Source organism: Miniopterus natalensis, chromosome 8 (assembly GCF_054644295.1).
Source record: "Miniopterus natalensis isolate mMinNat1 chromosome 8, mMinNat1.hap1, whole genome shotgun sequence".
Taxonomy (NCBI): domain Eukaryota; kingdom Metazoa; phylum Chordata; class Mammalia; order Chiroptera; family Miniopteridae; genus Miniopterus; species Miniopterus natalensis.
In genome coordinates this window covers 4576510-4601690 of record NC_142088.1, presented here as the reverse complement: position 1 = coordinate 4601690, position 25181 = coordinate 4576510, and the positions used below count along the sequence as shown (strand labels likewise).

The window sequence follows — 25181 nt, the reverse complement described above, 5'->3', positions numbered from 1 at the left end:
TTGTTACCCGTTTGCCAGTGTCCCCTGTGTCCTTTGTCTGGCCAGCATCCAGTCCAGGATCACATACTGATTCAGTTGTCATGTCTTAGTTTCCTTTAATTTGACATTGTTCTTTAGGCTTTTCTTTCATGGCCTTGACACTTTTAAAGAATACTGGCCAGTTATTTATCAACTGGAATTTAAAAAGTATTTTTATTAGTTTTTATATTCACAATAGTATCTGCCTCAGGAAAAAAAAGTGTCAAAATAATCAGTGTGCCCGTGTATGAGGGTTTACCGTTTTTTGTGTAAAATAGGAGATGCTCCTCCCCAGGAAATCAACATTGAAATTAACAAAGAAATTAACACCGATACAGTACTGTTAACCAGACCACAGACCACATTACGTTTTCATCTGTTTTTCAATACACTCCAATCTTCTAGTCAACAAAACAACAAAACAAATTGTGAAGAACTTGTTTTAGTGACAGGAAATCGACTGGTTCCTTTTGTTTCCAGCCGACCTGGAGCAGGTGCTGGGAGATCTGCACTGTGTACACCTCTGAACAGAGATCTCTTATCTGGAACCTGACTTCCTCTGAGGTCTTTACAGTGGCACCTCAGTTTTCGAATGTGATCCATTCCGGAAGCCCGTTCGAGTTCTGAAATGTTCAAAAACCGAGGGATCCACAGCCAACAGCTGGGCCTCGGGATGTTGCCCTCAGCAGAAGCCACGTGGCATGTTCGACTTCCGAGGTGTGTTCGAAAACCGAAGCACTTCTTTCCGGGTTTATGGCATTTGTAAACCCAAATGTGCACCAACGGAGATGTTCGAAAACCGAGGTACCACTGTACTTAGAATCCTCTTGAGGAAGGTTTGCAAATTGTCCTCCTTTCTGCCTGTCTCACAGGTGCGTGTCCCTCAACACCTCCTCACCACGCCCTCTGCCTCTGTGGAGGGGCGACTGTGCACCTACTCTTCAGAGGTGTTTCCCGACCCCTGACTGTCCTCACAGTCTCCCAGCTCAGTCCTGCAGGTCTTAGGTAGAACTCCAGGGCCTGCTGATGCTAGTAGTCCTTGGGCTTCGCTCAGGAATGTTGGTGAAAGGTCATGACACCTCCAGGGCGATTCCTCCACATGGGGGACAGGGAGCCCTGGCCTAATCTGAATGCAGTGGTTTCCAAACCTGTTCAGGAAAAATGCTATGCAGAGCCCTAGTTCCTACAGCAGGAAAGGCAGAGTGAGCTATTGGAAGCGGGGTAGGGAGCCTGGAACCCAGGCCTCTCTGGAAGCCTGGCGTTAATTCTAGGAGCACAGAAGAAGCAACCAGACCTCTGCTGGTCCATTCTGTCAGAGCAGCTCTAGAGTGGGTGTCAGGGTCCTCAGGAGTATACTGAACATGCCCTTTGCCCACTTCTTTCTCTTTGAACTTATGCTGCTGTGTAGGAAACTGAAGGATGTCCCATTGCTGCCCTCCTTGGATTATGAGAAGCTGAAGAAGGATTTGATTTTGGGGAGCGACCGCTTGAAAGCTTTCTTGCTGCAGGCTCTGCGCTGGGTACGTACCTTTCCCACGAAGCTGAAAAAAAAAGACTTGATTTCCTGGGCTGCTGCCTTACTGCATCCTTTCACCCATCTACTAAAAATCTTTCTTCCTGCTGCCTGCTGACATCAAGAGCTAAAGTGAAAACAGCTCTGAAGGTAGCCTTGGCCTGTCTTTAAAATCTCCTACGTTGACTTCACCATGTCCATTGCCTTCCTGAGGTAGTTTCACATAAGCAGTTTCTAGGCCGTAGAGACTCCCCTGTCATCTGTCCCTTTCCTGATCAGGAGCCACACTGACAGCTGCTGGGGTCGGCGTGTCAGCACGGCATCCTTCTCACGGTGCACATCCACAAAGCCCTCGGTGTTCGCTGTCACCATGTGGCCACGCCAGCAGACCTCGGGGTGAAACCTACCACGTCTGTAAGGGAAAATAAAGTATAAATTGTTGCTTCTCGCCCCCTGTCTCAGATTGATCATGGTTAAATCAATGTTCTCGGGCTCTTTGGTTTCAGACCCCTTTACTCTCTCAGAAACTACTGAGGACCCCAGAGAGCTTTAGTTTATGTGAATTTTATCTACCATTATTTACAGGGATCTTTATCTAGTAAGATTTTCCTGCAAAAGCGAGGATATTGGCTCACTTGAGTTGCTTGGCTTTCTTACACCCTGACTCACTCTAGCCCAGCCCATGTGCACAAGCACACACCCATTTCACATGCTCTCCGGGCACCATTTGTCTTCCAGCCCTACAGGCAGTAAGTAAATTCTAACTTAACATAACACACTTAGGCTTTTCAAAATCCACAAAATTCTACCCAGCTACACAGACACACACACACACACGCACACGCACACAGCATTGCTGTGTCAGGCCCAATAGGATAAAGTCTAGCTTGTCGGTATGGCATTCGTTCAGAGCCCCTACAGCCTCCCTGTGCCCTCCCCTGTACGTCCCGCCTCACTGAGCTGGCCCCCACCCCCACCACAGTCACCTCCTTGTGCTGGCTGACAGTCTGCTCATCCTTCAGGGGCCAACTCTTGAGCCCCTTTCTACAAAAAATCCTCTTCAGGTGTTGGCGAGCTCTCCCTTTTCTGCACACGCACAACCCAGGCATGTTTCCACTTTACTTCCCTGAAGATTTCATACGTGTAAGTTGACTTCTACCCCCCACCTCGTCCACTTAAAAGTACATCATAATTTCTTATTAATGGACTGGTTGGCTGCTTACCTGGCTCCCCAGCATACTACTTATTTTGTTTGGTTAAATGTGTAGTTACTGGGACAGCTGTTTAAAACACACCCACTCCATGAACATTTTCCTCCACAGTCAGACATATCACTGTTGCTTTTCTTCATTCCAGCGCTTGACCACATCCCATCCTGGAGAGCAGAGGGAGACCGTTCTGCAGGCCTACGTCAGCAACGACCTCCTGGACTGTCACGGTCACGGCCAGGTGGGCGAGCCGCAGCCCGAGCCCAGCAGGGCCTTCGCTTTCCTGGGAATGGTCCTAGCAGCTGGGGGGCTTCCATTTTCTGCATATTTTCAGCCCGGTGACTGAACGTCAGCCTGGGCTTCTGTTAGCTCCTTAGATCTGCTCTTCACCCTGGATGTCAGCCCACTTTTCACATCTAATACAGAGCCCTGAACAAGTTAGATCTGCTGCACTCAACTGTGGAGCTCGGTTCTGCCATTTTTCCTTGTCTCAGATTCCCAGATCTTTCCCTCACCTTCCTTTACCATGAGTCCTGGGATTGAGCATGACTTAGGAAAGGTAGGTGAGCAGATTCAGTGTTTTTTCTTTTTTTATTTTTTATTTTTTGAGGATATGTTTTTATTGATTTTTAGAGAGAAAGGAAGGCAGAGAGAGAGAGAGAGGGAAACAGATGTGAGAGAGGAACATGGACCTGTTGCTTCCCATACACACCCCAGCCGGGGAATCCACAACCTAGGTACGTGCCCTGTCTGGGAACAGAACCCACAGCCTTTTGGTGTACAGGACGATGCTCCAGCCACCGGAGCCACCTGGCCAGGGCACAAATTCAGTGTTTTCCACCTGGGCCTGCCTTAAAGTGTGTCTAACACTGTATTTGTATGTGACTCTGGGCCAGATCGTTCTAGTGGGACAAGTATGGGGTTTGGAGTGAGACGAACTGGTTTCAGACCCCTGCCCTGCCCCCTGTTAGACGATACCTTTCATGAGCTCTACTTTGAAAGGTTCACTGTTTGGGGCACTTCTTGAGCCCTTTCAATCTGACAGCCTTAGTTCTGGGAACTTCTCTTGAGCTGGTGTGTTGGTGAGTCTCTGCTCTCTCTCAGTGCTGGACCTCTTGAACTGTTTCTCTAATTTTCTTATCTTTTCTCTCATATTTTTCTTTTTACCCCACTTTCTGAGAGATTTTTCTCATCTTTATTTTCCAACCATTCTGTCAAGTTTTTCATTTCCTTTTTTATAGCATTCTGTTGTTTCATGGATACAATTAGCTTCTGATATCTCTAAGTATATTAGTGACAAATTTTTGTTTATTTTTAGTTTTCTTATCCCTGCACAGTCTCATTTCCTCCGAGTTTGCTTTTGTTCCTGCACCGTTTATTTTGGCCCTATTTTCCATGTTAGAAACTTCCCTTGGGTTTCTGGTAGACCTTGGTTATCTCCTGATGTTTAGAGAGGGGGACTGAAAAGCCAGTAGGAAATTCTGAGTATGAGGGTAGGGCTGTGGATGGAGATCTCCACTGAGGGTGAGCCAGGTGGGCCATCTGTCAGGAGCAGGTGGCTTCAGGACCTGTAGTTCTTCCACTCAGGCCAGTCATTTTCCTCCAGGGACAGTCTTCTGATCTCCCCCCTAAAGGGGAAGGGTCTGGTTGCCAGTGCTCTGGGAGCCAGGTAGGTGAAGAGGACTGGGGGTGGCTCTTTAGACACCCCCCCCCCATTTTGATGTAGAAGCCCTGCTCGCCTGGGCCTGTGTCCCCCATCCGGAGACCCTTATGTTGCCTTAGCAGGAGAACACCCAGCCTCTGGTGAGAGGAGGACAGTGGTGTAGGAGCAGCATGAGCTGCTCCTTCAACAGTTTTCATTCATTTGTTCATTCATTCATTCTTATTTTCCCCGCTCTCGAGCCTTTTGAGGGTAAGTGATGTAAGTGGGGTCCCCTCCTCATTGCCCACATGGAATTCTTGAGTCTGCCAAGTCTGTTTCCCTCTGTCTTCCCAATTCCAAAAGTGTGTTGTTATAATTTCTTTTGCTGTTCTCTGTGATCTTGAGTATATGTGTCATTCTTAAAAATCCATTTACTAGAGTTTTACTGTGGTTTCAAGGAGCAAAATTGGAAGCGTGTGTTGGATCTGTCCTTCTAAGCTGGAAAAAGACCAATAAGAGCAAACGATATCACTGACTTTGTGTCAGTCACTGTTCTAATGCCTTGTGTAATTCTTTTTTTAAATAATTTTTTATTTTTCAATTATAGCTGACACAGTATTATATTAGTTTCAGTATACAGCATAGTGATTAGACGTTTATATAACTTTGGAAGTGACCACCCCAATAAGTCTAGTACCCATCATATAATCCTTTTAATTTAAAACTTTGAATAACTGATATTCATCAGATCAGAAAAAATCAGTTGGCAGTCAAGGTTTCCAGATGACCTACTTGGCTTTAGTCTATCTCACCTGTAATAAATGCAGGCCGAGGGAGAGCCCCAGGCCGCAGAGGGGCCCTGTTGCCGCTCACTGTTCTTTGACTCCCTGTCCTTGGCCCTTTGTGCCCCGCAGAGGAGCGTGCTGCAGCTGCTGCGCGGCAGGAGCGACGTGGTGCGCCAGTACATGGCCAGGCTCGTCAACGCCATTGCGTCCCTGGCAGAAGGTGAGGTGCCCACTTTTCTGCAGTGAAGAGCTAGGTCTCACTGATGTGGTTTTCCCTTTAAAAACAGGTGCTCTCCAAGTTTTTTATAGATGATGTGTTTCCTCAGTTTATTCCTGTTCAGTGCATCTAAGGTTTTTTGTGAAAATTGGGTGTTGTCATGTTGCTGTTGACTGTGTTAGAACAAATGTTGATGGTTTGGGAGTTTCTTTTGTAAGCCTTCTGGTTTTGTAACTGTACTTTTTGGATTGCTTTCGATATATAACAGATAATACATTTTCTATAATTTTCTACTTCAGTAAATTAATGTTGGTGACACCTTTAAAGCTGTTCCCAATATACATTGTACCATTTCCTGCAAAAGACCACAGCCTCTTAAATCAAGAGGATTTAAAATTTTCAGAGGTTACACACCACCATAACTAAATTGAAATGATTTTACAAAGTGTCATTAGTGTCCGAAGTTCTACCTTGTTTGAGCTCTTTTTAAAATGAATAAAGGGAGTTTCAAATTATGACTATGATGCTCCAAAAATGTGTCCATTCATTTATCTGTGCATTGATCCGTCCATCTAGCAAGCAGTTATCATAAGCCAGGGTATGCGCCAGGACCATCCATATATTACGATTGAAACTTATGTTCAAAATTAGCATCTGGATCAAGCCACCAAGTCCACATCAGGCTAGTGACAGTTCAAGCCATACTCTAGGGTTCAAGGTCTGGTTCCCAGCTTCTCTGGGCCATGGGCATGTCCAGAAGGAGCAAGGGGTGTGGCCAGAAAGCACTGCTTGGCTGCCTCTGTTGTAAAGACTAACAGCTCATGACCCGAAGGTTCCCCAGCCCGTCCTAGATCTGATGTTCAGGTTCAGGTTCAGGTGGATCAAGGACAGGGCCCCCCACAGGAGCACTGCGATGAGTTAGGTTTAGATGCCAAGAAGAGTGGTTTTCTGTCACTGCATAGTTGATTGACTGAAACCAACTTTGCAGAAGAAATATGTTGTAAGTTTTTTAGAACCTAAAAGTGTACAAACTCTACTTGTGTTACATGCAGAGGTTTTATAGAAAGTGGTTTTGGAGCATGAATGGCACACGAGATGAGCTCTTTCCCTAGTTAACTTGTTCGCCTCTGGCTGTGTTCTAGGTCGCCTCTACCTCGCCCAGAGCACAAAGGTGCTGCGGATGCTGGAGGAGCGGCTGAGGGAGGACAAGGACATCATCACCCGGGAGAACGTGCTCGGGGCCCTGCAGAAGTTCAGCCTCAGGTGCTCCCTGCAGCCCGTCACGGCGGCTCCTGCGAAACCAAGTTGGAGTTTTTATAAGCCACTATTCTGTGTTTATTTAGTCCCAGTGACAACCCAAGAAGCAGGTGATATTACTCAGCCAACACCTGGGGCAGGTTAGGTGACTCCTAAGAGCTAGAAAGCTCGTCTCTCATCCGCAGAACCGCCTTGCTCAGGCTGCTGTGGATGGAGGAAAGCAGTTTATTTATTTATTTATTTTTAAATATGTCTTTATTGCCCGGCCGGGTGTGGCTCAGTGCGGTTGAGCGGTTGAGCATTGACCTAGGATCCAGGCGATCGGGGTTCGATTCCAGGTCAGGGCACATGCCCGGGTTGCGGGCTCGATCAGTGACTCTCTCATCATGGATGTTTCTGTCTCTCCCTTTCCTTTCCTCTCTCTGAAATCAATAAAGATATATTTTAAAAAAATAAAAACTAAAAATAAAATAAAATAAATATGTCTTTATTGATTTCGGAGAGAGAAAGGGAGAGGGAGAGACAGAAAGAAACATCCATGATGAGAGAGTCAGTGATCAGCTGCCTCCTGCACGCCCCCGACTGGGGATCGAGTCGTGCAACCGGGCATGTGCCCTGACTGGGAGTTGAACCGCAATCTCCTGGATCCTAGGTCGATGCTCAACCCCTGAGCCACACCAGCCGAGCAGGAAGACAGTTTAAAAGGGCTACTGTAGTCTCCTAACCAGGACGATTGTGTCTCAGCCTTCAGAGGTTGAAAGAGACCCATAAATGAAACCTGACAGAGCCTCAGCCTCCCAGTGGTGCACAGTCCGCGTGTCCCACAATGAGCAGTCACAGCAAGTAGGAGAGGTGGCTCTGTGGAAGGCAGGGTTGGCGCCTCCAGGACCCTGTCCATATGTCCCAGCTACACACCCTAGAGTCCCAGCCCTGACCCTCTCGTGACCTGGAACTGCTCCCCGTCAGAAATTTAAAGTCAGACTTCCCTTCTGAGCCAGGTCTGATGTCCTCACAGAGTGTTCTTTTTTTAATCAACAGCTTTATTGAGGTATGTTTTACATACCACCAAATTTGCCTATTTTAAGTATACAAGTCAGTGATTTTTAGTAAATTTACAAAGTTGTATAGCCATCACCACAGTCTAATTTTAGGACAGTCCCATGATCACAAAAGGAAGCTTCATGCCTGTTTACAGTCACTCTTTGTCCGACCCCTGCCCCAGGTGACTGTGACTCTACTTTCCATAGACTTACCTGCACTGGATATTTGATGTAAATGGAATCAGATAATGTGTGCTCTTGTGTGGCTGGCTTCTTCCACTTAGCGTAATGTTTTTGAGGTTCACCCACATTGTATACATGTTGTGCCGAGTAGCATTCCATGTGCAATAGCGCACGCTCATCAGTCGGTGGCTATCCGGGTGGTTCCCGCATTTGGGCTGCTATGCGTGATGCCGCTGTGAGCACTTGTATGCGGGGCTTGGTGTGGCCGTGCTTTCCTTTCTCCTGGGTAGGAATCGCTGGGTCCTAGGCTGACTCTTCCAGCATCCACACCCCCCAGGACCACCTCACATTCTCTTTGACTTTATTATAATTCTGGTACCTTGAGTCCTCAGCCCTTCCTGACGGTCGGTCCTCTTCTGAACACACTTTTGTCCCATCAAGCGTGGGTGACCTGCCAGCCTGCCCTGTGACGTATTCTACGTGTGCATGTGCTTGGTGCAAAACAGTGGCAGGTATTTAGCTCCTGCTATTTGCCAGGGTCCTGCCAATGAGGAAAATCTCTTATTCTAACTCTGAATTGAAAAGAACTGTGAATAATCTCCAGAGTTGTTATTTCTTCAGAACATATAAACACTTCATTTCTGTTTGTTTAAAAAGATAACAGCTTGGTGCTGACTGGAAAAATTTTAGAAACTCAATAGCTGTAGTTAAGTAACAGCTAAGATAAGGTAAAAAATACTTTTGCCCGGTAAATACAGCTGTCGACTGCCAATTTTGCCTTTTCCTCCAAACAATCGTTTAAGCTTTCTGTTCTGGAAACGTGCTTAATGTTTTCACAGTTTTCCAGGGTCACTGCAATGACCGTAGAAAGTAGTTAGGCTCAGGGAGAGGGCTGCCCTCTCTGTACTCTAATAAATGTCACTGAGCAGGTGGGTATGAAGAGCAGCACAAGCAGATGCCATACCCATGGTGGTCTCACTGTGACTTGTCCCCCAGGAGATGTGCAGAGCTATTCTGATTTTCAGAGAATTCAGGTGGCTTCTCATGCGGATACCAGGCTTAGTGTTATCAGTTCTTAAGGCCGTGTGCTGTCAGGCAGTGTTGCACGATCCGACGAGGCACTGGATTTTGTAAGATGTGACACCTGGACTTTGGGTGGAAAATAGTTCTGTATATATTGTATTACCCAGGTCGTTAAATCATCCGTACTCTGTAGAGATCTGAGTCAAAATGGCATTGAGCTGGTTTTTGCTTCCCTTTTATGCTTTTCTTTATTTTTACACAGTAAAGAGCATGGGCGCAAAGTGCCTGCACTTGATTATAGCAGACTAGCATTCAGTAAAAATCTGTTTGTCAGTGAATTATTTCCATGGCTCTGCTTCCTGGGTTAAGTAGTCCAAAAGCTATCAATAAATATCTTAAATATCAGAAAGGAAACTTTCAAAGCAGGAGGCCTCCTCACTGTCTTGTCATTCTTTAAACTCTTAATAATACTTGCAGAAGGTAAAGAGTCTGTTGTTTCAGTTGAGTGGTTCTGACAGTGAGCTGTTCCATAGCATCAGCGTCTCGGTCACTCAGCCTTCTGCCCTGCGCTCCTGCCTCCCTGCTGCCCTGCGCTGCTGTATGGAGTTTCTCGCCAGCTGGCCTGACCTGTGGCCTGTCTCCTTCTAGGCGCCCGCTGCAGACAGCCATGATTCAGGATGGCCTCATCTTCTGGCTGATCGACCTCCTGAAGGAGCCTGACTGCCTTTCTGACTACACGCTGGAGTACTCGGTGGCCCTGCTCATGAACCTCTGCCTCCGGAGCGCAGGTCTTGCATTCCCCCGGCCCCAGCCCTGCAGCCCTGGCTCCGTGTTGGGGAGGGGAAGAGGCCTGACCCTGGAATCTAATGACCCATGAGCCTGGTCTCCCTCGTAGAAAACTGGATGCAGGAAGAGTGTAAAGCAGTTCCAGCTGGGTATAAAGCTGTGAACCCCTGAGGCCAAAATACCACTCTGGCCTTGGAAAGAATGTGTGATAGCTACATATAAATTCACAAACATATATATACACACACACACAGATGTATATATAACTGCATGTATGTATTATATATGTATGTAGCACCTGCATTAAGAGGAAATTAATTAGTTCATGTTTTTCTTCATTGCGTTATTCAAAGGTAGGAAGTTAAGAATTAGGATCACTTTTGTCTGAAGGAGAATATGTTCCCAAGACTGTACAGGTTTAAGTCGGTGGCAGGCAGGGAGAGGCAACCATGCTGCTGCCCTCGCTCACCCACTTCACCCCGAGGTGACGTGGGCATCACAGGTCATTCCCATACTTGATCAATAGACGTAGTGATTTAGCTTTTTCCAGTCTCCGTCGCTTCTAAGTGCCCTGATCCCCGGGATGAAAGAAGCTTTGGTCGAGGTGCCCAGTCCAGCTGTGCTGAGCTCAGCCTGAGCGCCCCGTGTTGGCAGGTTGCGGGATAAGTGGCTCCAGGCCGTTAGAGGCTGCTGCTCCCTCAGATGCTTTGTGGCCTGAAGTTCTGGTGTGGTTGACCTTACGAGTCAATGACTGTTTCCAGCTTCTGTTTTAAAACTAGCTGTGCACAGAGTCCTAGCTTTAAAGTATTTATTAGGGTCACAGTCGGCTTCTATTATTATCGTCAGTTTATTTGCAGTGAGTGTTGTGGTGACACATGGAGTCACTAAAACACCTATATGATTTTGATTGTGAAGGTTTGTGCTCTCGTGAGGCAGGAAGCTGCTCTGTGACATGTGGACTCTCGCTGGAATGAGAGGCTTGTGCTCTGCCTGGAGGAAAATGACCCCATTTACCGAGCACAGGAGTGTGCCGGCCTGTCCTGTCACTTCAGTCCCCATCACCTGCTGGGGTAGATGTTCATAATCCTGAGGGATCCCAGGGGAAAAAACGGGCCCAGATTAGTTAAGTGACTCACCCATGGCTGCACAGCTCATAAGCAGAGGAGCCAAGATCTGTACTCAGGTCTGCTGACCTGGAACTGTGCTTCTGAGTTGACATGTGGCTCTTGTTTTGTTTTGTTCAGGGAAGAACATGTGCGCCTCGGTAGCGGGCCTCGTGCTGAAAGTTCTTTCGGATCTGCTGGGCCACGAAAACCACGAGGTACTCAGTCTGCGCTGCTGGCCCCGGGCTCGGGGACTGCCCAGGACAGTCACCGCACTCCTCCTCCTGCGAGTGTGTGTATGAGCTGCTTCAGAGCTCTCCTAATTTCTGAATCCTACGCTCGGGAGCAGGACCCCTTCCTGCATGCCACCAGCCCTGCCTGCTGGCCCCCTCCTGAGCCTGCCTTTTCTCCTTGTCATCCTTCCGGGCTTCATTCCCCCACGTGGACACTCCTCTGTCGTGTTTAACATGCGTCTGTGGACGTGTAGGTAGTCTGACAGCGTATTAGGATTGTGTGTGTATTTAGTTTGTATAAATAGTGTTGCAGCCCAGCTCTCATTACTTGTCTTACTTTTTCCCCTGCGTGTTTGGGACCTTTCTGTGTTGCTCTGTAAGCTCTCTGTGACGGCCAGCTCACTCCTGCAGAATGGCCCTTGCTTGCAGCCCCCACTTACCCGCCGTTCCCAGGACTGTCCACTTTGGTTGCCTCCAACTCTGCTCCACACTGGTTGGCAGTGGACATTCCCACACTTGCCCCACAAGGGCCTGTGCCAGAGCCTCCCTGGGTGCACAGACACTGTGACAGCTGGCCCACCCTTATGTCAGTCTTACGTCCACTGGGTCAGAGTGAAGCACGTGGTTGCCACATGTCTGTCCCTGGTTCAGACAGTCAGCTCCCGTTCTGTTCATTTCTTCACGTTGTGCCCCAGGAGCCCCGTCAGCTGAGAGGCCGGGTAGTGGTTGCAGTGTGTGCCCTGCCCTTTATGTTTCAGAACCGGTGAGCTTCTAACTGCTCCTAGACCTGAATGAACTCCGCTCTCCGTTTCTTCAGCTCAGGCAGTTGAAGCTGGTGGGAAATATATTCTGTCTGTAATAGTAGAGGTCGGTTTCAAGTGTGGGAACCAGATGTCAGCTCTGAAAACTGAATCACAGAGGATTCAAATCATGTCATGAACTGTTGGCAATGCATTTGCTTTGAAAATGAGCTGGAAAACCTACCTATACACATTTTAGAGCCTAGAAATATTTCGCTACCCAAATAAATGCTACACTCATGTGTTCTCTACAACATAGTTGTGTTCTTGGAGGACAACACCCAGAAGCCGTGAAGAGAAGATGCACATAATTGACCAGATGTACATTGATTCTTTTGTATGGAAAAAAGTGGCATAACCAAAGTCAAAGACAAGTGATATCCTGAGAAAAAATGTGACAAAAATTTTATATCCCTAATATCTGAAGGACTCCTATAAATTGATGAGCAAAATTCAAACAGAAAAGCCAACAGGAAAAAAGCATAAAGAATATAAATGGAGTAGTAAATCTTGATCTGTAAACATGAAAAGATGTTTAATTTTGCTAGTAGTCAGGGAAACAAAAATATAGATAACTCTAAGATGCATTTTTTACCCAGTAGGTTGGTAAAAATTAAAAGTGAGGCATGCCATCCTTGGGGTACGCCCACTAAATCTCCTTTTCGAGTGAATTTTCTTTCTCCTAAACTCTAAGGGTCTCCATGAGACTTACAATTAGGGGAGCAATGGTCAGCAGCAGCTCATCCTGGGCTCACCCCATGAACCTGTCTCCAAGGCCCCTTTTCTCTGACTCTCCAGTGAGCTGACAGCAGCCCCTCCGTGGCTCACTTTCTTTCCCATACATTTCTAAAGAGCCAAAGCAGGACCCCCAGGCTCTCTCCTGTTGCTTCTTCTATCCCAGACCCTTCTTTCACTGTCCACAGCTGTAATAAACATTCTCTTAAAAATTTGAAGACCAGTGGTGGGAAGTGACCCCATCCCCTGCTGTGGAAAGTGTGGGCGCAGTCTTCTCGGAAGGTGCTCTCTTTTGTGAGGCACCTGCATGCCCCTCATCCTGTGGGGCCTGATGTTGGGGTTACCTCTGTGAGCAAAACAGGGGAAACATAAGTACAAGTCTCAGACGATACCAAGTCCATTCCAGTGGTGGAGGCGTGTGAGGGGCAGAATAGGAGCCTCCGTCGGGGGCTCAGGAAGGGCTCCCTCTGACGGGTCTGAGCCTGTTTTAAAGGATGAGTCAGCTTTTCAGAGAGACACGTGAGGAGTGCGCTCCAGCAAAGTGAGCTGTTAGGACCAGGGCCAAGGCCTGTCGCAGCGTGGTGTGGGGCATCCCCTGTGCAGTGTGGACTCTGCAGTGTGCACTTCATGGTGGCAGGGAGGGAGGTGGTAGAGGCCAAAGCCAGAAGGGTCCCATGTGCTGCACTAAGGAGGTAAGACTTCCCAGGTCGACCTGGCAGGTGTCTGCGGTAGGGAGAGCAGGGATTTGGGCACTGATGTAATGGTTGGATTAAAGGTGCATGTCAAAGGTAGAGACCCATCTGGAGATTGAGGTAGCCTAGGTCAGGGACATGTCTGAACAAGGACAGTAGCAGGCAGATGGAGAAGGGGTTCCCATCAAAGACAGTGTGGAAACTCCACAAGGGAGAGTAAAGAGCAGAATCAGGGATGACTAGGGGTTGCTAGCCTGAGTGACCAGGTGGCAGTAATTGTGCAGTGAAGCAGCAGGAGCAGGTTTGCGAGGGAATGAAGACTGGTTCTGACCTCTTTCGGCTGTCGCTGGGACATGCAAATGGAGACACTCACTGTCCTCTCAGCCGGAGGCTCTCAGGTGTGCTGTTTGATGATTGTGTTGTCTAGTATGTGAGAACTTGCAAATGACTGTTTTTTCTCCCCTTAAAGATACAGCCGTACGTGAATGGAGCGCTGTACAGCATCCTCTCTGTCCCATCCATTCGTGAGGAAGCGAGAGCAATGGTAAGAAACGTGCTGAGACACGTGTCCGCTTGTCAGCACCGCTGGTCAAGCTGTGAGGGCAGGGACTTACTAGACCAGCCCCTTGGAGGGCCCTCAGCTTATGAACACCCGGAATTTTCAGTTTCCTGATGAGTCGTAGCTTTTATCAGACTCTCAGGAGATCCCTGGCTCCTTCAGTGATTAAGATCCACAGTGTTAGAAAGTTTCCAGCAAGTTTATTTTTGGAAAGCTGTCAACATTTAATTTAAATGACATTTAGATTTGGGGTTTGGGAAATGCTTATGGATTTCGCAGTAGCAGAAGCTTAGTGGGGAAATGGGGAAATCTGTCACTCAGATTCACCTCCGGGACTCCTGGAGGAGTTGTGGCAGCGGGAGGATTGGTACAAACACTCCTGGAACCAGCAGACGTTCTGATAGCAACCAAATGGAACAGAAAGGCTGGTGCAGGTGCCATTCGTCCAGACGGGGCTTGTGTGCTAAGTAGTGAATTCAGTCTTTAATGTGTCCACGCCAGCGCTGTGCTGGAGTAGGAAACAAGCCGCAGGTAGTTCATGTCATGTCTGGAGGTGACAGATGTATCTAGACCTGATCCCCAAACCCCTGGAGTTTTGTCCGTTTTCCTTACAAGTGAAACCAGGCTAACAGTGTGCGGATTAAATGCGACGATGAAAGGATTAAATCTGTTTCCACAGGATAAATTCCATTTGAGACCAACAAGACATGGCCTTCCATTTGGTTTTCTTCCTTAGAATTGTTTAGTCTTCTGGTTGTTCATCTAAATTGCATCGGTTACTCCAGAGACAAAAATTTATTTAAGAACCAGTCTGTGTGGTCATTCAACAGTGGGACTTAATTGCCTACTGTTTTTAAATTTAAAAATCTGCTTTCTCAATACAGAACAGGGGGAAATAAACTTGATTAAATTCTGCATTCTGGTCATTGAGGTGGCAGAGAAATTGTCAGCCAAACAGAGCACAAGGAACAAAATGTGTGGGCTGCAGAGAAAGAAGGGATGGGGTGACACGGAATAAAGAGCAGGAAAGGCAGCCCAGGGCAACAGGTGGGGGCGGAAGGGCTGGCGGTAAAGGGGCAGGGACCAAGTGGGGGAGAGACACGGCTCTAGGGCATTCGAGAGGGTGGCCCCTAGAGGTCATCCTGTCCGGGGAGAGACAGAGGAGGAGAGGGAAAGAGCCTCAGACTGTGACCACGTCCAGGGTCTCATTCGGCTGCAGTTGAGTCCAAGCAGGAGAGGAGAGAGTGGTAATTGGGCAGGAAAAAGGTTGAATGAACAAGGTCTGTAGGGAACCCCCACATGTTTGGAAATGAAAGTGTTGCTACTTGTAAGAGTTAAGTGCTTGTGTAACAAATACCCTAAAGCTTCCTGGCTTAAAAACTTTATCCCCTCAGTTTCTGTGGGACGGAAGTTCAAGAGCAGGTTAGATGGTGCTGGCTCTCGTTAGATTTTGTTTGTTTGTTTTTTAATATATCTTTATTGATTTCAGAGAGAGGAAGGGAAAGGAGGAGAGAGAGAAATATCAATGATGAGTCATTGACTAGCTGCCTCCTGCATGCCCCCAATGGGATCGAGCCCACAACCCGGGCGTGTGCCCTGACCGGGAATCGAACCATGATCTCCTGGATCCTAGGTCCATGCTCAATCTCTGAGCCATGCCAGCCGGGCTCATTAGGTTTTAGTCAGGACTTCAGCTGGGCGGCCAAGGCTTTAGTTAGAGTTGAATCTGTTCAGGTTTCCTTTTATAGTTTCTGACGTATGTTTCTAGGCACCCTCTGATTTACTGAATTACGGGCTTTAAGAAGAAAAGTTGGGCCACTTAGGTAAAGGTGTAAGCAGCACAGGTCTCCCTCTGGCATTTTAACAGATGTTAAAGTCAAGCTCTGCAGGAACCCTTTAGCCTGAGCCGAGGAAGCTTCTGGACACAGGCCCTAAGCAGTTGTCTATTTCACTGTTTATGAGAGAGGCCTCTAAGGGAGGCTGTGGCCGAACTCGGAACCTGAGGTTTCCCACATTCACTCTTATCCCTGAGGAAGTTTCTCGATTGATAAAGAAATCACATTCTTTTTGCATATAACAAGAATAATACAACCAGACAATGAGGGGAAAAGCATTATAATCTCTCCAGCTTCCATCAGCCGTGGCCGTGCGGGGGAGGGGGCAGAGCCAGTGCCCTCCGCCGTGCAGGTGGCGCCGTATGCCCATAGTCCCGGAAGGCAGGTTGGCCGTCTGTGAGGAACCACTGAAGCCATGTTTGAGCCATTTCTTTTCCTCTGCTCGTTCATGCAGAGACGGTGCTCCACCACGAAGGTGCTCATTTCAACACATTATAACAGTGTTGTTATAACCTGGAAGCAGTGTGAACGTCTGGTACAGAGGCATCGCTAATGAGATCATGGTCCTTTTGTTCCAAGTATTAATAGCTATTGAAGATAGTAATTAGGAAAAGTAGCATGAGGCAGTGTGGGAAGTTTCATCGTGTAATGAGAGATAAAAGCAGAATATGACGTTATAAGAACTCTGTTTTTGCAACTGCGTAAAGCATCTGTGTGCTTTCGGAAAACGACAAAGAATACATAAAAATTATTAGTACCAAATGCTATCATGGTGGTTTTAAAAAAAAGAGCAAAAAGAATTGTTAGTACTGAGCAGAGTTAGTACTTCTCACTGTGCATATATAAGAAAGTGGGGGGGGGGGTTAGCTGAAACCACCCCATTGAAAAGTTTCCCCGCCTCCACAAAATGGAAATGCTCATGGTTCCTCTCCCTCGCCTTAGGGAATGGAAGACATCCTCCGCTGCTTCATGAAAGAGGGAAACGCTGAAATGACCCGCCAGATCGAGTTCATCATCAAGCAGCTGAATTCAGGTCCGTTTGGTGCAAGAACCTGTGGTCTATCCTTTGAATCTTTCACGCTTGCCCAGAAGATGCGAGGACACCCATAGGGGTCACATGTGCCTGGAAGATGAGAGGGCGCTCAGAGGGGTCACATGTGCCTGGAAGATGCTAGGGCACTTATAGGGGTCACACATGCCCTGAAGATGCGAGGGTGCTCATAGGGGGCTTGTCGTACCTCGGAGTTTATTCAGGAGCCCAGGTGAGCCCAGAAACAGAAGCTCAGCCAGGTAGTCAAGGCCACATTGTCACCAAATCAATGATCGCTCATCACACTTCAGGCTTATAGTCAACAAAAAGAATTCAAAAGCAATCACAGAAACACTTCTCTAACTGTAGGTTCTCTTTATGTGGGTCTCCCCCTCCTAATTCTTCCCCCATCTCCAAAGAGAGGCTTCCCCAAGTCCGAGAGAGGCAGTGAAGACAGATGCCAGTCTGTCACACCAGTGCAGAAAATGTGACCCTGCATTCATTCACTCCAGGAAAAGTCTGTTGCCACTGACCGCGTGGGAGGAGGTGGTCTTTCTATTTGGCTTCCTCCATTACCATGACAACCCGCATCCCATAATGAGCAGAAAAGGCCAGTGAAGGAAGCCTTAGATGCGACTGGGATGGTGGAGAAACTTTTAGCTCCTTCTGTGTACTCTTCACACCTTCATCCTGACTTGTACACGAACTAAGGGCACCTGGCACTGCCAGCATCCAGGGGCCAACGTGTCACTTGTGTCCGTCTATCTGTCCTTTCTCGGCACCCAACAGTCCACATCACTGAAGGTCCAAGTGCACAAATCTGTTCAGCACACAAACAAGGTAAAAATGAATCTCTTGATCTCAACTCTGATCTCAAGTCAGCAATTTGACCAAGGCCAAGCAAAGGGAGATGCCAGGCTCCCTTCCCTGGAAGAAGTCCGCAGGTAGCTCCTCCAGCTCATGGTGCACAGGGCGACCCCACCCCAATTAAATCGGAACCTCTGTGGGGGCCCAGGTGTGAATGGTGTTTAAAGCTTCCAGGTGATTCCAGTGTGCAGCCAAGGTGGCGAATCCCTGCCTTGGAAACGGGTCAGGGGAGACATAGGAGAACCTTACAGGGCTCCTGATGGACAGGAGGCAGCCGGACAGCATCCAGGGTTCGAGAGCTCAGTTCCCTTCAGGCCGAGGGCCCATTTCTACCTGAACATCCTTCCTTTGGTGTTTAGAAAGCAAGTATAATTCATCTTAAATCCAGGCAGGCAAGGTCTAGGACTTGATTTTCTGCGACAACTCAGATTCTGGCTTTGACGCCCTGTTCTGCTGGGTGGACATATTAAAAAAACAAACAGAAAGAAAACCTTGCCCTCAGTCCTGGCTGAGGTTGCTTCCCAACCTTCTCTGGGTAGACAGGCCTCAGCTTGGGAAGGTGGTGAAATGCTGGGAAAGTCATTCCCTGTCTTCTCCAGGGTCACCAGCTCTGCTGAGACCTCCCTCCAGAGCCAGAGTTCCTCTGTAGCTGTGGGGTCACGTGGGGGTTGGGACCCTCCTTCAGGGCCAACTGTTTCAGTTTATCGACATTCACCACGTCCATTTCCTGGTCAGTCTCCCACCTCCCAGGCAGCCAAGATCAGGGTGGGCCCCTCGCTGTAGCTCTCAGGCTAAAAAATATCTCTTTTCCTTCCACAAAACTGGCCCTTGGACCAACAGCCAAAGAATGTGGGGAGGGAGGGTTTCAGTTTACGTTTCTGTCGGGGATGTGCTTTGGCAAGTGGTTATCTGGGCAGAGCTGGGATGTGTAACCTGTGTGTTCAGGAAGGGCTTGGAAATACCTGCCTAACTCGGTAAGTTCCAGTTTCAGTAAATACTATCTAGAATATTTCCCTTTTGTCTCAAGCACCCAAGTTATTCTGTACCCAGAGATGATGGCCCAGGAGTCTGCTACTTGGAAACAAAATTAGAAAGTTGTGGGACATTTGGCTGGAGGACCAGACATAAGTGCACAAATACCTTAGCAAGTGTCCTCAGCCTCACATCCAAACCAACAGACCAGCACTGCGATGGAGCTAGGAGGGCGAGCTGGAGAGCCCACCCAGTCCCGCTTCATCCTCAGGGGCAAACTAACAGCAGAGTAGGAATTAGTAGGAATTTACTAGTTAAAAGTCCGTGAAATGGCCCTGCCACCACCTGTGTCTGGAGTACTGTGCAGGAGGTGACGAAACACCCAAACAAGTGAGGAGCCATCATCAGTAAACATCGATCATCCATAAGCGGTGATCGTTATCAGAGTTGTAGATAAAATGCCGAGTATGTCTAGGGGAGACTGGTTGCTGCTCGGTGAGGAATCGGGAAGGTTTCATGGAGAGAGCAACTTCTGTGTAATGCCTGCCGGGTGCCCAGCCCTGGGCCAGGTGGTTTAAGTCAGGTGTGCTGTGAGATCCCCAACACCCTAGGAAGTAGGTGGTTTCATACCCATTTTACAGATGAAGAAGCAGGCTCATTCCTTCTGTGACTCCATTGTGCTACTAATTTATTCCTCCTTTGTAAGCTCTTTTAAGACCTAGCAGTGAGCCCGGCTGGCGTGGCTCAGCGGTTGAGCATCGACCTATGACCCATGGGACCAAGGTTCAATTCCTGGTCAGGGCACGTGTCCAGGCTGCAGGCTCGATCCCCAGTCGGGACCGTGCAGGAGGCAGCTGATCAATGACTCTCTCATCATTGATGTTTCTCTCTCCCTCTCCCTTCTCTCTGAAATCAATAAAGACATATTGGAAAAAAAGAAAAAAAAAGACCTAGCAGTGAACCTCAGGAGCCTTCAGGACCCTACCTGCCGTGACCACTACCTCTCTGGAAAAATCATGGGATTTACAAATAGTTGATTTGAATCTCAATTCTGTCACTTACGGGGAGTGTGACCATAAACAGGTCCCTTATGCTCTCTGTCTCCGTTTGCTATAAAATGGGGATAAGAGCCAACAAAATCTTTATGTAGCATGATGCCCAGCAGTGAGACTAGCTTACTCCCCCCACATGCCTCTGAAATTGTATGTTGGCTTTTAATTTTTCTCACGCTACTGCTAATGTGCTCTGATAAAAATGGAGAGATGTATTTAAAATTGCTTAGGACGCTATCAAACTATGGCAGAAATGGTACCAAGAACATGATTGCTTTGATGTCACCTAATTCTCATTAGGGTGTTTTGCATCTCCGTAGAGGCCGAGGATTTTGTCGACCAAGGCCTCCAGCTGTGCGGAAGCCACTCACTGATTGTTCTTTTCTAGAAGAGCCCCCGGCTGCTGGTCTCGAATCCGACGATGATGAAGATGAAGATGATGAAGTGAGTTCAACCCTTCTGATGCCACATAGGGAGCTCATGTCAGGCTATTCTGAGTCCCTTCCCTGCCGTAAAAGTTAGTCCCAAAATGGAGATTTTTCTCCCAGCTGCTTTGCTCCCGGTTCTGTAGGCTGGAGTTCAGCTGGGGGGTTTCTGCTGGTGTCATTCGGGGGATGTCACGTGGCTCTGCTCTCCGTGTCCAAGCTGGGCTCGCACCCTCTGTGGCCTCTCTCCGTGTGGCCTCTGGTCACTCCGTGGTCCAGCCTAGACTTCCTTTCAGTTGGCCACTGGGCTCCACGAGGGAACAAGTGAAAGCGTCTGGTCCTTAGCTGGGCTCAGTGGTCTCAGAGCATTGCTTCTGCTGTGTTCTGCTCAGGGTGCAGCCCGGACCAGCCCGGGTGTGGCCGTCAGCCAGACTCCACCAGCAGGAGAGTCAGGGTGGGGGGCTGCTGGGGGGCTTCGGGGAGGTAGGCATCCTGCAGCTGACAAGGGGATGCCACATTCCGTGGCACTTGGGATTTGTCGGAGGTCAAAAGATGACAGGACTTCTTTGCTTTGAAGGGGCCTGAGCCTCTACCTATCTTCTGCAGAGGGGACATCAGGCACGAGGCTCACAGTGAGGATCCGTAGTGCTGAGGAGCGGAGCGCCAGTGCAGGGCGTGGTTCAGAGCTGGCAGAATTATCTGGTTTACTCTGTTATTTTGCATTCTTTTGATACGGTTTCCTGAGCTGTTAAGAGAGTGAAGGCTCAGAAGGAATGTGGGCGAGTCTCGGAAAGTGGCGTGGGAAAGGTGGCTCGGGCTGAAGTGGGATTTGCAGATGTCAAGCCTTCTCACTGGTTTCCCTCCAGACCCAGAAGAAACGTACGCGGTGTCCTCTCAGTTCTCCATGGCAGTAAATGATTTGCATTGTTTCTGTTTTGTGGGGAGTGAATGCTGGGAGATGCCTTTTTATTTGGAGTTTTGGTCTTTCAGTTTAAAAGGTGTGTAGAAGCCAAGTTTCTGTTCATTGATGTCATCAGTTGGGCAGATAATTCATTTAAGAGCCCTCCACCCGAGAGGACAGCTGTGCTGAGACCTGCCAGTGACGGTCCACCTGCCATTTTCTTCATGGGCCGTAGGTGGCACCAGTAGGTGTTCTCGCTCGCGCAGCCTAGTGGGACAAGCGCAGTTCTGGACCTCAGCTGGGATCCAGGCCTGCACCGGCCCTTCCTCCTCAAAGGCGAACCAGAGAGGGGAGGGGACCAGCCTCAGGCCACCAGAGATTTAATGGCAGTAAATTCTAGTTTTGAACAGGGATCAGCACACTTCTTCTGTAAAGAGGAAGATAGTAAATATTTTGGCCTTTGCAGGCCACAGGGTCTCTGTTTGAACCACTCAAGGAGCTATGGACAATGAATAAATGGATGACTGTGGCTGTGGTCCCATAAAATTTTATTTATGGACAGTAACATTTGAATTTCATAGGATTTTTATGTGTCACTACATTTTTCCCCCAAATATTTAAAAATGTGAAAATTATTCTGAGCTTGCTGGCTTCCAAAAACAGGCCTCGTGGCCCGTGGGCCATCCCTTGCCCAGCTGTGGAGAGAAACCAGCTCCCTGACTCAGCCGTTCCCCTCAGGACTATGATTAGACTCGATCAGACACCATTCTGTGCCTGGCCCTTCAATACTGTTTTAAATTGTATTTTGAGTTAATATCTTATTTAATTTTCAAAAACTTTTTGTCATTGTGTCCAAAAGTTCTTCTCAAGACCTATTTTTCCCTTTTCTGTGTTACTGCTTTGGGTTGTTTGGTTTGGTTTTGTTGCTATCAACTCCTTTTTGTATTGCAAGGGGAAATTCATTTGGTTCAACTGTTCTAGTTAATGATGGAAATTCAACTTTTGGAAATTTCCCTATGGAAGCAATTATAGTCTGCCATAAATGAAGAAATATAGAGATCTTTTAATTTTCTGGGCTTTTCGAAACTCTATAGATTTTTATTTTAAGAGGGTAGTGTTTGAAAATACTTGTGATAACTAGAGTTTTCAGAAGGTTCCTATGAGTGGTTTGGATGGGAAATTGTAAGGGAAAGATCTGGTGTTTGGGGCCATAACTCAACTCTTTGTCATGATCTCAGGACTCTCCCTCCCTCATGGTTCCCCGAGGAGTATTAGCTAGGGTGGCCTGTCTCTATTTTACTCAGCTTTCTCCAAGGGCAGGTGTTACTTTTTAAATAGCCTTTTAAAATTAGAAAGGAAAAAAAAAAAGTGAGAGATGCTTAAAGGAAAATTTCCAAGAATCACTTGAGCAAGTGGCACTGTTGTTGGAATGTGGCTGTCACCTCCGAAGGTGACGACTTTGAAGAGACAGCATTCTCAGAGCGTAGAGTCATACGTCATCTTGCTCAGCAATGTAAAACTTTTTTTAATTTAATAGTTAGACCCGAATCACAGATAGCGGAGCTGCTGTTTTCAGTTGGTTGCTTCTTGCCTCCGAAGATACAGTGGCTCTGTTGGAGAGGGTCCAGCGGCTGAGGGCACGTGCTCACATCACCTCACACTGAGCTGAAATTCGCACTCGCCCAGCCGGTGTGGCTCAGTGCAAGTTGAGCGTCAACCTGTGCACTAAGAGGTTGCCAGTTCAATTCCTAGTCAGGGCACATGCCTGGGTGTTGGGCTCGATCCCCATTGCAGGAAGATTGATCTCATTGAGGTTTCTATTTCTCTCTCTCCCTTCTCTCTAAAAATCAATAAAAACATATTTTTAAAAAAAGAAATCTGCACACTTACAACCCCGACCACAGATCCTGCTCCACTGGACACTCTTAAAAGGACCCCCAGGTGCAAAATCTAATGTTTTCTAATTTCTGAAAATGGAGTGACTTGTTCCATTATTAACACTTACTTAACTATGACTGATATACATACATTTATGTGCCAGAATAAAAGCATTCAAAGGTAGACAGCCTTGTAGACTGTCCAGGACATAATGTCAAATGGAAAAAGGAAATTGCAAAGTAATGTGCACAGTATGATTCTATGTCAGACAAAAGTAAACATGTAAACACACATCCTTACGAACTATGTATGTGCTTATGTACCCGCGCAGCAGAAAGGTACGGGCGTGACACCCTCTTTGTTGACCCTGGGCGGGGTGGGAGGAGGTGTGTGGGTGAGAGGCGAAGAGAGGCCTGGCCGCGGGGCTTAGATTCGATGGGGTGAGAAGTGAGGCACGAGGGGCCCGTGCCGGAGGTCAATTGCTGAGCGCTGTCGTAGACTGGTGGGCAAAAGCCGAACTGGGTGGCGGGGGAACAGTGGGAGGTGAGAGAATGGAGCAACAAGTACATTAGCTCTTTCCACAGATCTGGCTGTGAGCAGGAGAAGGTTGGATGGTAGCTAAACGGGGCATTTTTGTTTTGCTTTAATTTGAGGGGGACCTGAGCAGGTTAAAATGCTGATGGAAGGTCCAGTAGAGGGAGAGGCTGAGCGTTCACGGCAGGAGGAGGGAGAGAGGATGGCACCTGGGCAGGTGTTTTCATTATTTCCTAAATTGTTTCTTATCGTCGCGTGGTCCACAAGATCCAGACCCTTTAAACCCCCCAGGAAATAAAACCATCATTAGATAAGCTTGGAAGGACACACAGGAAAATGGACATGTGACAACTACAATTTAAGGGTTCAAACACATCTCATCCAGCGCTTTTATTGTATTATTTAATACAATTTATTTTTATATTAAATTTGCATTACATGTTCCCAAAGGAGTCCTGATTCCAATGTTCTGGCTTCAAATGACTCATGTTTCCTTATCACTGAGCCAGCCCTCAGGTCAGTAAAGACAAGCGTCATGAGAAGGTTTCCGGGGAATTGTTAGGCAGGTCGAATATGACAGTTCTCTGGGAATGGGGCCTTCTGGGTGCCACCTCCAGTGACTGACTGGCTGCTGGTTTTTGCTTTGATTGCAGGACCAGTGGTTTTCAAAGAGCAGGGGAGAGAGTGAGAGGAGTAGGGAAAGTTTTAATGCCCCATTTGTGCTCTTCCTGAGAGCTAGCCATTTTTTTCTTGAGTAAATGCTCCCCAGATTGTCTCAATCCTCTGGTTAATTTCCAGAGTTCTAAAGAAACTGATTTTGATAATTTTTGCCAGTGTTCGCCTTGCTTTTATGGAGGAATGGATTTTCGGAAGTCTCACTTCATAATTCCAGCTGGCGTTTTGCCTGTTTTGCACTTTGAGTAGCTCTTTTACCCATGCGTGATTCTGTACTTTTATGCATTGATCATTCAGAAAATAATGGTTTTTCAGTTTTTCAGTTCTTCTAAATGTTGCCATATTTCATTATAAAACATCCCCCCAAATTGCATTAGTTACTGCCCCAGCCCGTTTGGCTCAATGGTTAGAGTGTCAGCCCTCAGACTAAAGGGTCCTGGGTTCAATTCTAGCCAAGGGCACCTACCTCAGTTGCAGGCTTGATCCCTGTGGGGCGTGTGGGAGGCAACCAATCAATGTGTGTATCTCACATCGATGTTTCTCTCTCTCTCCCTTCCACTCTCCCTGAAAAGCAATAGCAAAAATATCCTCCGGTGAGGATTTAAAAAAAAATAAAATAAAATAAACTGTATTAGTTACTATCACCCCTGGTCTCTATAGAAAGTCTTTGGGTTTGGGGAAGCTAGCAAGCTCACAGTAGATACCGTCAGGTGGTTTCCTTGAAGTGACAGGCTCACCTCATTAATTTTTAAGAAAATATCTGCCACACACCCAGGTCTGAATAACCAGCTTGTCTGTCATTCTTTCACACTAAAATGGCATTCCAAGAAAAAAGTGCTTTGTTCAGCCGGCAACTCCAATAATCTCACAAGTGCTTTTCCTCAAGAAAACCATCATTTGCGTCCCATTGTTACACAGATGGGCCACAAGAGTCACAATTGAGTAACATTAATTCCTGCTATTTCATCAAGGACTCTGTCAGATGAAACTGTCACCTTCTTGTCATCTACCTGTCTGTCATCTTTATCTATCGCGTGTCTGTCTGTGTGCCTGGTGGCAGTGGGAACACAGCGACTATACCACGGTTTGGTAGCATCGCCTAATAGACGCTCAGGCACCAGAGGTCTCCCCTTCATTGCTTTTGCACCATCAGTGCAGATGCCGGGACAGTTGCTCCAGGATAAACCGTGAACGTCAGTCAGTGTGTTCAGTGCGTTA

At 47.6% G+C, this 25181-nt stretch overlaps 1 protein-coding gene across 1 annotated transcript in view; it reads left to right on the top strand.

Annotated features, from left to right (window-relative positions):
* ARMC9 (armadillo repeat containing 9) overlaps positions 1-25181 on the top strand; it is a 68800-nt gene that overhangs the window by 28238 nt on the left and 15381 nt on the right. The window contains exons 11-19 of the mRNA XM_087819518.1: positions 1427-1538; positions 2888-2980; positions 5296-5386; positions 6526-6646; positions 9535-9674; positions 10917-10993; positions 13705-13779; positions 16572-16662; positions 19939-19994. Of these exons, the coding sequence (XP_087675644.1) occupies positions 1427-1538; positions 2888-2980; positions 5296-5386; positions 6526-6646; positions 9535-9674; positions 10917-10993; positions 13705-13779; positions 16572-16662; positions 19939-19994 (856 nt within the window). The remainder of the gene's footprint in view (positions 1-1426; positions 1539-2887; positions 2981-5295; positions 5387-6525; positions 6647-9534; positions 9675-10916; positions 10994-13704; positions 13780-16571; positions 16663-19938; positions 19995-25181) is intronic.